The sequence below is a fragment of the Anser brachyrhynchus genome (assembly GCF_964034855.1).
Source record: "Anser brachyrhynchus genome assembly, chromosome: 1".
NCBI lineage: Eukaryota > Metazoa > Chordata > Aves > Anseriformes > Anatidae > Anser > Anser brachyrhynchus.
In genome coordinates this window covers 36394859-36410220 of record NC_137694.1, presented here as the reverse complement: position 1 = coordinate 36410220, position 15362 = coordinate 36394859, and the positions used below count along the sequence as shown (strand labels likewise).

Sequence of the window (15362 nt, the reverse complement as noted above, 5' to 3'; positions counted from 1 at the left end):
TTCTGAACAGATGTTTCAGAATGCACACTCGTGCAAATAAAGCTGAAGTATGAGTTGGAAGTAGACTATTCACTGGAGTGTTGTGACATTGTGTGTACAGTATCAGTCTTAATTCAGATTTAAACTCGAGATAAGCTGAGGTTGAGCAGGTGTTTTAGAAGGAACCATGAAGAAGTGCCATGGAAATAGCAGTGAAGCTATTTCAAGTTGTGCTTTGGTCTGGCTATGTTTAAAAAAAATGCAGTAGGAAATACTCTTTGTGAATGAGTTAATTTACAATTTGCTGCTAGGGTCAACCTAGATTTATTTTTTTTTTTTTTGTAAGCATATTTTTGTAAGATTTTTGTAAGATTTTTGTAAGCATATTTTTCTTTCTGCTTAATTTTAAATAATTTCATAATATGGCCAAATCACTGTTGGAATTTTTATTTAAATATACAGCCTGCGTAGTATGTTTACCTCATTCTGAAATGTCTCTTATACCACTTACTTCTAGCCTCCACATTTGGAAAAAAGTATTGTGAGAAACACTCCGTAGCCAATAACTTAGGCTCAGGCGAGGATCTCAGTGAAGTAGTAATTTATTTGCGATTGTAGTGGCGGGTGTCCCACAAGCAGGAGCGCACCTACTGGTTCCAAAACGCAGTTTATATACTTCTTGATGTCAGCACCCTCCCCTGTTTCCCCACTGTGTGGGTAATCACAATCTATCTGATGCTTCACAGACAATGCATGGCCTTCAGTTGCCAGCCTGTTAAATTTCAAATTTCTTTTGACTTTTTTACTGTTTGAAGTGGTAATGTTTCTTCACTTATCTGAGACTTAACACCGTGATTTTCACCTAATTGTTCTAAGGAGTCTGGTTGTCTGCATTTTACAAGGTCGCCTGCTAAGTTTTCTTATCACTGCAAGCATATCTCAATACCCCATTCCTTACCTTTAAAAAATGTAACTCTGCAAAAACAACATCTTTATTCCCACAGTATGACATCTGGTTACCCTGTAAGTGCTGTGTTTATTTGGAGAATCAATAACCCTCATATTCTATTTGGAAATAAGTTGGCTGTACCTGTAGCCCTATGTTATGTGATTCTTCTGACGACGTGTGGTGATTTTACCCTGCTGGGCAGCTGAGAGCACAGCTGCTCTCTCACTCTCCTTCTGAGGAAGGGGAGAAAATATCGTGGAAAGGGCTCAAGGGTTGAGCTAAGGACAGGGAGACCACTCAATTATTGTCACAGGCAAAGTAGACTCAATATAGGGAGATTAATACAATTTATTATATACCATTAGCAGACTAGAGCAGTGAGACTAAAAGCAAGCTAAAAACACCTTCCCCCTCTTCTCATTCCTCCCCCCCAAGTGGAGCAGGAAAATGGGGGCTGCGGACAGTCCTTGGTGCTTCATCTCCTCTGCTCCTTCTCGGTCACTCCCAGCCCCTGCTCCCCGTGGGGTCCCTCCCACGGGATGCCGTCCTTCTGAACTGAGCCTGCGGGGGCTGCCCACAGGCAGCAGCTCTTCAAGCACTGCTCCCACATGGCTCCGTACCACGGGGTCCATCCCCCAGGAGCAAACTGCTCCAGCACGGGTCCCCCACGGGCGGGCGGCAGCTCCCCCCAGACCCCCTGCTCCTGCGTGGGCTCCTCTCCACGGGCTGCAGCTCCGGCCCGGGGCCTGCTCCTGCGGGGGCTCTCCATGGGCCGCAGCCTCCTCCAGGCCACATCCACCTGCTCCACCGGGGGCTCCTCCACGGGCTGCAGCGTGGAGATCTGCTCCGTGTGGGACCCATGGGCTGCAGGGGGACAGCCTGCTCCACCAGGGGCCTCTCCACAGGCCGCAGGGGAACTTCTGCTGTCTGCCTGGAGCACCTCCTGCCCTCCTGCTGCACTGACCTGGGGGGCTGCAGGCCTAAGTTGGTTTTTTTTGTTTTTTTTTTTCCTTCAATCTGCTCTCCCAGAGGCCCACCTAGCGTTGCTGGGCAAAGTAGGCAGGCAGGGCTTTTTTCTGGCATCGAGGCCACCGGGGGAGCTGCCAGGGCCTGGCTGCCCTCCTGAAGCAGGCTGACGAGGCGTGGGCAGAGCCAGCAGCGACCCCTCCCCTGTTGCTGCCCTCTGAGGGCGGCAGAGCCACCGTGTGTGTGGGGTGTGGGCATGTGGATGGCCTGGTCAGCCTGGTGGCAAAGCTCAAGGAGGACGTGGAGAGGTTGAGGGCCATCAGGGAGTGTGAGCGGGAGATAGACTGGTGGAGCAACTCCCTGCCAGGCCTGAAGGAAAGGCACCAGGGTGAAACACCGCAAACTGGTGGGCCCCCTGCCCTGTTGCTGTTGGGCAGAGGGAGGGGACCTAGGAGATGAGGAGGAATGGAAACAGGTCCCTGCTCGATGTTGCAGGCAACCCCCCTCCCTACCGGCCCCACCTTCCCAGGTGCCCTTACACAGCAGGTCTGAGGCCTTGGAGCTTGAGAGACCGGTGGGTGAGGATGAGGTGGAAAGTCTACCCAGGAGGATGCCTGGGGCAAGGGTGGACTCCACGCCTCAGGACTGCGTCCACTAAGAAAGAAAGGTGATCGTTGTAGGCGACTCCCTTCTCAGGGGAACAGAGGGCCCTATTTGTCGGCCTGACCCTACCCGTAGGGAAGTCTGCTGCCTCCCTGGAGCCAAGGTCAGGGACGTTGCCAGAAAGCTTCCCAACCTGGTTCGCCCCTCTGATTACTATCCTCTATTGGTAGTCCAGGCTGGCAGTGATGATATTGAAAAGAGAAGCCTGAAGGCTATCAAACGGGGCTTTAGAGGACTGGAGCGATTAGTAGATGGATGGGGGAGTACAGGTCGTGCTTTCCTCCATCCCCACAGTGGCAGGGAGGGATACAGAGAGGACACGGAAAGCTCACCTGATAAACACATGGCTCAGAGGCTGGTGCCAACACAGATATTTTGTTTTTTTATTTGACCATGGGGCGCTTTACAGAATAACAAAATCATCTAGGTTCTTCCCTCTGAAGCTCGCTTTGGTTACTGCAACGTTCTTTCTGGGTATTTCTGTGGCCCAGGCTTCTATAAAACTAACATGCAGCATTTTCTCTTCCTGCCCTTCCCCAGTCACTGCGGAACTGGCGAAGTCGGCAGTGATGAGATGATGCTGGAGCTAAGGAAGAGCCAATTCCAGAAAGCAAAGAGCAGATCTGAAGAGATGAGGGAAGCCTGGAAAACTCTGGCTTCCACCTTGTGAAGCTCCTCCCTTGCATTTCGTTCCACATGTGCTGCTCCACCTTGCTATTCAATAAACTTTGCCATCTAGTCCGTCATAGAAGGACAGAATCACTGAGGTTGGAAAAGACCTTCAAGACCATCAAGCACACTGGTCAACCTGACCTCCGGAACCCCATTGCCAGGGAAGTGGCTGCGATGTCTGCACAATGCACAGACCGTCACAGCTTTTAAGGACTGAAAAGCAACATGAGTTGCTAATGGCCAACTCAAACCTCCCCTGGCGCAACACCTCCTCACGTGCTATCCCTTCTCACCTGAGAGCACAGGCCGGCACCCACTTCCACGCGAAGACCCGGGCTGCCCTGCGCTCACCCTGTGCCTCATGCCCGCGAGGCCACCCTGCAGTGGAGGCACCGGGCAGGCGCCCCCCGCCCCTGCAGGGCGGTGCCCCTCAGGCTGCACACCCATTGTGATGCCCTTTGTGACACCCTTTGTGACACCCTGCCCGTGGCCTGGCAGCAAAGCCTTGTGCTGCCTGCAGCCGGCGGCGCTCAGTGCTGTCGCCGCCACTGGGGAAGCGACAGCGCGTGCGTGGCCGGGAGCGTGGCTGCGGCCCTGCCCTCGCGTGGTGCCTCTGCCCCGCTGCGGGGCTCCCAGCCGTCTCGGCTCCCATCTCCCTGCCCGGAGCCCGGCAGAGCCCGCCGGGCGCCTCCTGGTGCCGTTGCCCTGAGGGGGGCCATGGCCTCATCCCAGCGTCCTGGGGCTCCTCAGGGGCTGTCGGGAGCCACCGTCGGTGCCTGTCGGCTCCAGAAGAGGCAGCTTGGTGGGCTGCACGGCGCGGCCGCCCGCGGTGACCTGGCCCTGCTGCAGCGGCGCCGGTGGCTGAGGAAGCTGTGCATCAACTGGCGGGATGCGGAGGGGCGGTAAGGGGCAGCCAATGCCTGCAGCCAGGCCCTGGCCCTGCCTGGAAGCGCCCAGCCCAGGCGGAAGCGCTCTGGGCCCTGGGCCGGCCCGTCGTGGTCTCTCTGCCTTAACGTAGCATCTGAAATTTGCAGGACACCTCTGCATCTTGCTTGCGCCAACGGCCATGTGGATGTCGTTCAGTTTCTGGTTAGGAAGAAGTGCAAGCTGAACCCACGTGACAATTTGAAGAACACGCCCCTGATGAAGGTACGTGAAAACACGACGCCATTGCTGTCGATGGGGCTTGTTGGCTCCGCTCTGAGGGCTGATGGCTTCCTGGCGGCATTCTTTACGTAGGCCCGCGCAGACACAGGGGCGCTGCAGTCAGCGCAGAATGGGCACGTGTTCCCTGACCGTTGGAGACCCTCTTCCCGTGTTGGGAAGCTCTCTCTGACAGAGAGAAGCGTAGGCGTTGCACGTCATTCCTTTCCTGTCTCTGGTTTCCAGGCGGTAGCATGCAAGCAAGAAAGCTGCGTGGCTGTTCTGCTAGAGCACGGCGCTGACCCAAACATCACAGATCATGACGGCAACACTGCCCTTCACCTCGCTGTCCAGACTGCTAACGTGTTTGTAGCGGAGATCTTACTGCAGTACAATGCCCAGATTGATGCTCTGAATGAGGTAACCTGGTAGCTTGGGCAAGGCTGTCCTTCCAAAAAAAAAAAAAGAAGTGACTTCACTTTTCTCTCCTGTGCTAAGGTAGATTCTCTCTCCTTTCAGCTGGGATACACGCCGCTCGCTCTCGCAGTCTCCCACCGTTGCAAAGGGATGGCAGAGTTCTTTCTGAACAAAGGAGCCAACGTGAATGCGCGAGATTGCTCTGGAAGGTGAAGGGTTTTTCAGAAGTTTGCCTGGGTTTCCTTAGCATTGCTCAAGTGAAATTGATCAGAGGCATAGGAACGACCTTTGCAAAAGAAGCTGGAGCCGCACCGGAGGAGTTCCTTCTGCATGCCTTGTGAAAGCAGATCTGCGCGTGGCTGTGGTCTTCCTGCAGGGGGTGTTTTCCACGCTGAGGGCTGCAGGAAAGCATTGCCTGCGGTGCCCCCCAGCACACAAGCACAGCCATTCTGAAACTTGCCCTTTGCTCAGCAGCATTGCTGTTAAGCAGGAGAGGGGGGGTTGAATCGAGGCATAGTTTGTACGTAAGAGTTGTCAATGGGCAAGAGACAAGGGGCGTAAAGGGAAGCAAGGGGAGTGGGAGTTGCGTGTAGGGCGGCACCTTTCAGCACGAGCATGGGCAAGCAGTGGGACGGGTTGCGCGGGAGTTTGTGCAGCCTCCAGCCTTTGAAGGAGGCTTTGAAGAGCAGAATGGGAGAAGCCCCAAGCAGCCCAGTCTGACCCGATAGCTGGAGACCTGCCTGGAGACCTCCTGAGGTCCCGTCCAACAGGAGTTCTCTCGTGCTTTGCCTTTGCTTTCGCTGTCCCTGTAGGAAAGGGGGGGGGATCCGTTGCCTGGGAGGCAAATGGGGAGGGGACTAAAACAACGGCAACGCGATGTCTGCAGAAGCTGATGTCTTTTGCACCTGGTTTTGGATGCTACAGGACCATTCTTATAATTGCTGCTGTTGTGGGGGATGTGGACATCATGCAACTTCTTCTTCAGCATGGTGCTGACCGTTCTCTGACAGACATGGCCGGCATCACAGCCAGGAGTTACTTAGCAACTCTCCACAGACAAGAGTAAGTGTTCTGCATCGTTCATTGCCAGGGGGTTGTCCAAATGTCCGTGCTGTCTTATGGACCGCTTGGTAGAGGCACCAAAGTTTAAGGAGGCGTTGAGACCTTTGTGTCAGCTGGGCTCAGTGGCATCTTCAGATGCATCTCCTTCCCGCATCCTTTTTCAATAGTAGCCTGGGTCTGCAGCAAATTTTTGTTTATTTATCTTCTAAGGTTTAGTTAAGAAGCAAACGTGCAAGTGGTCTCTTCCAGAGCCCCAAGTTACCCTCTGCCAGGCTGGTCAGAGGATAACAGCTGTCCAGCAGCGGGGAGTTACCCTATAGATGGGAAGAGGCATCTATAGACTGACTGAAGGTGCCTGTAGTGAATATGAAATCTGTAAGAGTAGCGCAAGCAGCAGTGTGTGTGTAACCCTTTCTCAACTGGCTCTGAAGCTGTACAGGCTGGACAATGAACGGCTGCTGCTTTTCTAGTGAAGACTGTAGGCAAGGCTGTGGTTATTGTTATACAAATGGATTCCCTTTCTTTCCGTCTGTAGTCTTACTGAGGAACAGGAGGAACCCGTGAGCTCTGAAACCACGGGAGAGTCTTCTGCAGATGCTGCAAAAGGCACAACAGTACCCGACAGCTCCTGCCCGGTGACAACTGGTGGGTACCGATTAGGCACACTTGCACTGAGCGGAGTAGGCGGGATCCTTCAAAGTGGATGAGATGATGTGGAAAACCCACTCTGGCCTGTAGCAGAATAATAACCCATTTTTGGGATGCAGGGCTTGAGTGATGGGGAGAAATAGAGTGAAGGAAACACTCGCGGTGACTGGTTTCTTACCTCCTTTGCAGGTGGTGTCCCAGCAGCAGCAGAAGCGGAGCAAGAGGAAGATGATGACTCTTGTGAATCCTTTTCAGCAAGTGGAATAGCGGAAGGTGGAGAGATGCAGATCGTGAAATCTGCCGAGGAGCCTGGTAAGATGGAGATGGACGCTCAGTTGGCTGAGAAGCTATCTGCAGGTTAAACCCCTCAGAGGGAAACGGTTGTCATGGGGTCAGAGCTGTGAACTCCTAGCCCATTTTTAAGTGGCAACACCTAGGTGTCTGGCTTCTGGGAAGGTTTCAGGCAGTGCATCTCAGAGAAGGGCGATCTCTTCTGGCAGTGCTACGGAAAGAGCATTCTTTCTTGTCGATTTCCCGTCAGCACGAGGATGCTTTGCAGTGTTTCTCCAGTGCCTCCTGGCCAGTGAAAAGTGACCCTAAACACCAGAGTCTGGAGATGTTGTCTAGAGACCAGACGGCCCAAACTGTCCGCACACCGCGACTCCTGCATGCCAGAGTCTCTTCCTGGATGCTACCCAGCCACCTGTGGGGCGCTGCTTAGAGCCACGTGCGCTGTCATGCTTAGGCACCTCCTGCTGGAAAGGAGGCAGCAAGAGGTGGTGATGCCAAGAGGATACCGTGCTGCGGCTGGGTGTGAAGGCACCCTGGGAAAACACTTCCTATCTGCATTTGTACCGTGGAGTTGAACCGCTATGCGTCATTTGATGCAGGCCTTGAGGGATGGGGAAAAGTAGAGAGAAAAGGACACAGAGCGCCTTGTTTCTGACTTCCTTTGCAGATACCTTGCTGCCAGTATCAGTAGAGGAAGAGGAAGGTGGTGACTCTTGTTCTGATTCTGAGGTATGATTCTGAGAATGATGAAGCTGTGGCAGACGTTGTGCTTCTGCATCCCAAGTGCTGAAAGGCAGGGCGACGGTGCGTTATTTCTGGGCAACCTTTCCACACTGCCTGCCTGTCTGTGTTCTTGCTCACTCAGGGGTCTGCAAAGGAGAAAGAAAACCTTCCAGAACAATGGGATGCTGAAACTCAAACAGATTTTCAGGACAATACACAGGTGACTGTGCTAAAGAGTGATGCAGATCAGTTGTGCAGATGCCTGCTGGTGGCAGGCACAATTTCTTAGGTTCAAATTCCAGCTGAAGACCGACCTAGTGATAGAATCAAATGAGTAAAGGCATATCTCGTCTTGTCATGTCCTTACTGATTTCTGCATTCTCATGTAATGCCATTTCTTCAGGGTGTGGTCAGACAGCTGCCGCAGGAGCTTCCCGGTGCTCTTGAAGAGCAGCCCAAATTCCAAGCTCCTCTTGAAGACCCTATGCACTGCCACAGGTGCCTGAAGGGAGAGAAGAGGCGTTTGCAGAAGGAGTTGGACTTGTTCAAAGCCAAGGTATGGGAAGGCTGTCTCTTGCCATCTCTGCAGGGGCCCAGGCCTTTTTTGTGGCAAACCCAAGTGGGGATCTGCTCCTGTTGTGGGGGGTTTGTGTAACCCCGGCTGGTTCAGTGTGCGGCCAGCTGGGATGAGGGGGCTGGGAGGGAACAGAACTGCTGCTTTAGGGTCTGCTTGTTTGTGCCTCCTGAAGTAAGAGCATGGAGCTGAGCTCAGGTTGTCTCAGTACCCTAGACAACTTGGCCACAGGGTGGGATTCGGTGGCAGGGAAGTGACTCGCCTTCCTTATACGCCTGGCACCTATGGTTAGAGAGGTCAGGATCCACGAAGTCACCTCATCCCGACTTGCAGCACGATGTGCGTGTTCCTTTCAAAGAGCTGCTTCCCAAGTGTAGCGGGGCGGGTGCACTTCTTTCTGTTTTGTTTGGCCAAGCAGGGTGTGTGGGCTCAGGGAGAAACAGGAGACATCCTGGACTGCTGCGCTGGTGCATTTTTGTCTTCTCTGTCCTCTTTCTTCCTGCAGCTGAGTAACTTGCTGTGAATCCTGAATTCTTCCGTAGCGTGTTGCGTGTAGGCAGCAGCATCTGCAGTCTTTATATAGGAATTGAGGCGTAGAGGCCTGGGAAGTGCTGGTGTAGAAATCCTCTCTTCACCCTTTTTATAGAGATGTGTTGTCACCGTAGGAGAAGCTTTTCACCGAATACTTTCCATGCAGTAGCCAACAAGTGGTTAGAAAGGGTGTTTGGAGTCCTTGAGAGGGGAAGACGAATGCTGTGGCAGAGTGTAGGGAATGAACGTAGACATAGGAGAGGGGCCAGTACGAAAGATGATGAAGTAACTTGGCTTTTGAGAGGTGACTGGAGAGTCGAAGCTGTCGACCCCTTTTTGTCAAGCCTAAGCTCACTTGTGTGAATTCCTGTTGCGATTTGACAGCTGCTGCAATTGCAAGAACAGCATATCTGGAACCTGAACTGCGGAGTTGGCCTGCAATTTGCTATACAGAAGGTGGAGAGGGAAATAACAGCTTCTCGCCCGAAACAGCAAAGCCTTCTGGTACCATCTGGTGCAGCTAACAAACAACTGGAGGAGCGCGTGCAACGGTAAGGGAGTAAGAGAGGGGGAACAAGGCCTCACTTTCTGGGACTGTGTGAAAGCCAGAGGGTTGCCTTCTTGCAGCACAGCAAGTTAGTGCAGGCTTTCGAAAGACGCTTTTGCTTTTGGCTCTGTTACTTCATGCTCTTCTTCCAGGCTTTATACTCTTGAGGCTTGCTGTATCCACACAACTATAATTGCTTGTATGTCTTTCTTAGGCTTGAAGTTCAAAGTGCCAGACTGGAAGCCACGGCCCAGCGACAAACCATGATCATCAAGGCCCTTCAGAAAGACCTGCAAGCCTCTGTCTCAGTAAGCTAGCCATAGACTTCCCTCTTTGTGAGCTCCTGAGCCTAACTACTTAATCACGTGGGGAAATCCTGCCCTTCCCCAGCTTTCTGGTTGTGAGAGCTGTCCCACGATACCATAGCAAGTGCTTCTTAACGCCCTCTTAGGTAAAGCCCTGACAGTAATGCGCTGGCTGAAGCCCTTTCTGCTTTAGGCCAGTCGTGAGGCAGAGACCTCATGCTCTCTAACCACGTGTAGGTGTTGTGCATCATTCATTGCTAGGGGTTGTCCGAATGTCTGTGCTGCTTTCAGGACCTCTTTGGTAAAGGCACCAAGGTTTAAGACCTTTGCGGCAGCTGGGCTCAGCGACGTCTTCGGATGCATTTCCTTCCCGTGTCAAGAGCGGGTTTGAAGCTGAGGAGAACAGCCACCCACACTTCTGAGAATTCAGTCCTGTGTTGCGGAGCTCCGCCTTGCCCCTAGGCGGCAAGGAGCTTCCCAGCTTTTGTTTCAGAGGGGATTCAACTGATAGACCTGGAGTTAAGCTCCTTGGCAGTGTTCCTCCTCTTGTGGGTAGCTTTGCACTCCTGGGCGTTCCTTGACTTCATTCCCTTGCCCCCCGCCCTTTTCTGTTAGCCTGTATCAATAAGCAGCAGAAGAGAAGGGTACCTGGGTGAAGTTTGGAGTAAAAACACCTTTAGGAATATAGCACATTTGAAGGTAGAGGGGAAAAAAAAACAAACAAAAAACGAACACACATTCGTTCCTTTTGTTCATCAGTCTGGCACAATATAAAGGATGTGCTAATGCATCATTTTCCACAGTTTTCAAGTCTCTTGGAAGCTCGGTTTGGTTACCGTAATGATCTTCCCAGGGATTTCAGTGGCCCAAGGCACTGCAAAACTAACAGCGTTTTCTTTCCCTGCCCCTCCCCAGTCACCGCGGAACTGGCAAAGTCGGCAGTGATGAGATGATGCTGGAGCCAAGGAAGAGCCAATTCCAGAAAGCAAAGAGCAGATCTGAAGAGATGAGCCTGGAAAACTCTGACTTCCACCTTGTGTAGCTCCTCCCCCGAATTTCGTTCCGCATGTGCTGCTCCACCTTGCTATTCAATAAACTTTGCCATCTAGTGTGCATCTTTATTGTCATAGGAGGACAGAATCACTGAGTTTGGAAAAGACCTTCAAGACCATCAAGCGCACTGGTCAACCCAACCTACGAAGCCCCATTGGTAGGGAAGCTGCAGTGAGAAGAGGAAGTGTGTGGGTACAGTCACCCAGCTGCTAATTTCGAGTTGCAGAGGCCTGTGTTCTTCAGCAGGGGTGTGTTGGAAGAGGTGAAAAAGAAATCTGCTGCCCTTTGGAGCATGCCAGCTACTCTTGGCAGCAGCTTTTGGCAGCTACCAAAATGGCTGGAGGCTGTCCCCAGAGCTTTCTATGGGGAGAGGAAAAGGAGGCGACTCTGTTCAGCAGCGCTGGTGGTTTGCTGCACGCACCTGCTACTGTAGTTGGCAAGTGGTGCCTGTGGCTATGGGGAAGGGATGCTGGGCGATGTTTCTGTGCAGGAGGAGGCGGGAGTTGTTTTGGCCCTCAGCGGTGGGGTGGTTTGCTGCAGTTTTCTTCCATGGGTCTGGGGGAAGCAGCCATAGCAGCCATCTAACTCTTGGGTAAGAATTCCTGAATAGCGTCGCTGATGGAGAAGCGGACAGAGCCATAAGCATAACTCTCGTGGTGTGCAAAGGGCAGGAAAGGGGAGATGTGCAAGAGACAAGTGGCAGGAGAGGACTGGGTGCTGTTGGGTAGGAGAGAGAGAGCAAATTCTACAGAGCTGTGCCCCAGGCTCTGCTTCTAAGATCTCAGCGTCCCATGAATAGGTAGGGAGCAGAAAATCCCAGCAACAGGAGCTGGCTTGAATGAATGCAGTAGCTATGAAGCTGAAAAGAGGTAGCAACAACAGAATCCGTACCAAACAGTCGTGTAAAGCTGAGATGTGCCATGAGCAGAAACTAAGTGTGAAGGGTGTGAGGAAAGAATATTTGCAGCCTGGTTAGCCCCGTGCAGACTTAAAGCACGGTCTCTTTTCTGATGCCTAGAGCAGTTTACCTTTTAAATGACAGATGAGGTAAGGGGGACACTGAGTTCTCTATGATGTGAAGTTGGCTAGGCCAACGTTGAAGACCTGCCAGCTCCAGGGGAGAATCAGGTATGTGCAGTAAGTACAGGTGATCAGAGACTCACCAACGAGGAAAACATAGATCGACTTCAGTGCTAGAAAGATCCATCAGCCTCTTTACCATAAGAATTGCAAAGCAAATGCACTTCTGCCAAACTGCATGCTATCCCATCTGTCAGCTTTTCCTCTCCAGCAGTTCAGCTAAGCAACGTTGAAGACACTGATGTACTCTCAAAGCCTGGTCTACAGGACTGCTTCAAATGCAAGGTGTAAAGATGTTGGTGGTAACACAATGAGAGCTGATGCTTCCAGGTGTACTGAAAAGTTTTAAAACCGAGTACTGAGCGTTGATATTCCTGGTCCCCATTGCTTAGAATAGCAATGTGGAAGCTCACCTTCAACCACATTTCAGAGCCTGCCATTACTTATCAGAGTCTCTGAGGATTGGGAAAGTACTTTTAATTTAGCATCCCTTGCCTGGAATGTGAATTAAACAGCAGAAAGTAGGATCAGAAACATAGAATGGTTTAGGTAGAAAGGGACCTTGAGGACCACCTAGTTCCTATCTCCCTGCCATGGGCAGGGACACCTCCCACCACACCAGCTTGCCCAAAGCCCCATCCAGCCTGGCCTTGAACACTTCCAGGATGAGGCATCCACAGCTGCTCTGGGCAGCCTGTGCCAGGGCCTCACCACCCTCACAGTAAAGAATTTATTCTGAATATCTAATCTAAATCTACTCTTCTTTACCTTAAAGCCATTCCCCCTTGTTCATTCACTACATCCCCTGACAAAGAGTACCTCCCCAGCTTTCCTGTAGGCCTCCTTTTGGTAGTGGAAGGCCGCTGTAAGGTATCCCAGGAGCCTTCTCTTCTCCAGGCTGAACAACTCCCTCAGCCTGTCTTCACAGGAGAGGCTCTCCAGCCCCTTGATCATTTTCGCAGCCCTCCTCTGGACTCGTTGTTATATGACCACATCCTCCTTGTTCTGGAGGCCCCGGAGCTAAACACAGCACTCCAGGTGGGGTCTCATGGGAACAGAGAAGAGGGGGAGAATCACCTCCCTTGACCTGCTGGCCATGCTGCTTTTGATGCAGCCCAGGATACGGTTGGCTTTCTGGTCTGCAAGCACACATTGCTGGCTCGTGTTGGGCTTGTCATCAACCAGCACCCCCCAGGTCCTTCTCCTCAGTGTTGCCAATTTCTCTAGGAGAATGCTGTGGGTAAGAGTGTCAAATGCTTTAGTCAAATGCGGGTATATGACATCCACGGCCTTTCTGAGATCTACTAAACTGTTCATCGTTCTGTAGATGGAGATCTGGTTAGTCAGTCAGACCCTGCCCTTTGTAAACCTATGCTTGTGCATGCCTTGTGATGTAATTGGGATGATCTGCTATGTGACTTCCCCTGGTACCAAGGCCAAACTGACATGCCCCTAATTCCCTGAATCTTCCTTCCTGCCCTTTTTGTAGACAGAAGTCGCGTTTGTTAACCTCCAGTCAGCTAGGACTTCCCCAGTTAGCCAGGACTGCTGGTAAATTCTTGAAAGTGGCTTGGTATTCAGAGAGACGCTTGGCTCCTTGAAGCAGAGGCTCTAGGCGCTCCCCTGCCACCTCAGGTGAGAATTAAGCTTTCCTCTTTTGGTCCTGTGACTTCCGAGTTGTGCTGGAGGGTGCCACAGCCTCAGCTGGACAGCAGGGGTTTATACTAAACACCAGGACACACACAGGGTCATTCTCCTGGTGGTTCGGGAGTGTCTGAGTGGGCTCAACGCACACAAATCCAGGGGTCCTGATGGGATGCATCCACGTGTGCTGAGGGAGTTAGCGGAGGTGATCACCGAACTGCTCTCTATCATCTTTGAAAGGTCCTGGAGAACAGGAGAGGTGCCTGAAGACTTGAGGATAGCCAATGTCACTCCAGTCTTCAAGAAGGGCAAGGAGGATCCAGGAAACTACAGGCCAGTCAGTCTCACCTCTGTCCCTGGAAAGGTGTTGGAACAGCTTGTTCTGGATGCCATCTCCAAGGAATTGGAAGACAAGAAGGTTATGAGGAGTAGTCAGCATGGATTCACCAAGGGGAAATCGTGTTCAACCAACCTCGTTGCCTTCTATGATGGCATCACCAGCTGGGTAGATGGGGGGAGAGCAGTGGATGTCATCTACCTTGACTTTAGCAAGGCTTTTGATACCGTCTCCCAGAACATCGTGCTAGCAAAGCTGAGAAAGTGTGGGATAAAGGAGTGGACAGTAAGGTGGGTTGAGAACTGGCTGACTGGCCGAGCTCAGAGGGTGGTGATCGATGGTGCAGAGTCTAGCTGGAGACCTGTGACTAGCGGTGTTCCCCAGGGGTCAGTGCTGGGTCTGGTCTTGTTCAACCTCTTCATCGACGACCTTGATGAGGGAATAGTGTCCACCCTCAACAAGTACGCCGATGATACAAAGCTGGGAGGCGTGGCTGACACGCCAGAAGGCTGTGCTGCCATTCAGCGAGACCTGGACAGGCTGGAGAGCTGGGCAGGAAGTAACCAAATGAGGTTTAGCAAGAGCAAGTGTAGAGTCCTGCACCTGGGAAGGAACAACCGCATGTATCAGTACAGGCTGGGGGATGACTCTGTGGAGAAGGACCTGGGGGTCCTGGTGGACGACAGGTTGACCATGAGCCAGCAGTGTGCTCTGGTGGCCAAGAAGGCCAATGGGATCCTGGCGTGCATAAAAAGGAGCGTGGCCAGCAGGTCAAGGGAGGTGATCCTCCCCCTCTACCCTGCCCTGGTCAGGCCTCACCTGGAGTACTGTGTCCAGTTCTGGGCTCCCCGGTACAAAAAAGACGGGGATCTTCTGGAAAGAGTCCAGCGGAGGGCAACAAAGATGATATGGGGCCTGGAGCATCTTCCCTGTGAGGAAAGACTGTGAGACCTAGGTCTGTTCAGCCTTGAGAAGAGAAGACTGAGAGGGAATCTCATCAATGTTTACAAATATCTTAAGTGTGGGAGACAGAGGGATTTAGCCAACCTCTTTTCAGTGGTTTGTGGGGACAGGTCAAGGGGCAATGGTCAAAAAATGGAGCCCAGGAAGTTCTGCACCTGTGTGGAACATGTGAAAGAACTTCTTCACAGTGAGGGTGATGGAGCACTGGAACAGGCTGCCCAGGGAGGTTGTGGAGTCTCCTTCTCTGGAGATACTCAAGGCCCATCTGGACACCTACCTGGGCAACCTGCTCTAGGGAACCTGCATTGGATGGGGGTTTGACCCGATGATCTCTTGAGGTCCCTTCCAACCCCTACAATTCTGTGATTCTGTGAACCAGTTTATCTCACAATTGGACAATTTGTCCAGAAGGATGCTGTGAATGACCGTATATTAAAGGCCTTACTGAAATCTGGGAAGATTACGTCCACTGCTTTCCCTTCATCCACCAAGCGGATGACCTTATCATGGAAGATCAAATTCCTAAGGCAGGACTTTCCCCTGATGAAACCATGTTGACTATGCCTGGTAATAGCTTTGTTCTTTAACTGACTTTCAATATTCCCCCAGAACAATTTTTCTCCATAACTTTTCCAGGGACTGCGGTTAGACTAATTAGCCTGTAGTTTCCTGTGTCTTCTCTCAAGCCCTTTTATAAGATTGTTATAACGTTGTCTAGTTTCCAGTCAGGAAACTAGACTGGGGACCTCCCCAGACTCCCATGACCTTTGGTAAATTGTTGAAAGGGGTCCAGCTATAACACCTGCTTATTCCTT

At 52.0% G+C, this 15362-nt stretch overlaps 1 protein-coding gene across 1 annotated transcript; it reads left to right on the top strand.

The window, feature by feature from the left end:
• The first annotated feature begins 354 nt into the window (after nt 1–354).
• On the top strand, nt 355–10577 carry LOC308188044 (uncharacterized protein). Its single transcript, XM_080576643.1, has 14 exons — nt 355–2561; nt 3098–4131; nt 4264–4378; nt 4619–4792; nt 4892–4998; nt 5714–5851; nt 6387–6496; nt 6689–6811; nt 7458–7519; nt 7656–7733; nt 7917–8069; nt 9003–9169; nt 9380–9473; nt 10386–10577. Exons 2-14 carry the CDS (start codon nt 3947–3949, stop codon nt 10413–10415), a joined length of 1536 nt encoding a protein of 511 aa, XP_080432769.1. The 5' UTR covers nt 355–2561; nt 3098–3946; the 3' UTR covers nt 10416–10577.
• Nucleotides 10578–15362: the final 4785 nt, after the last annotated feature.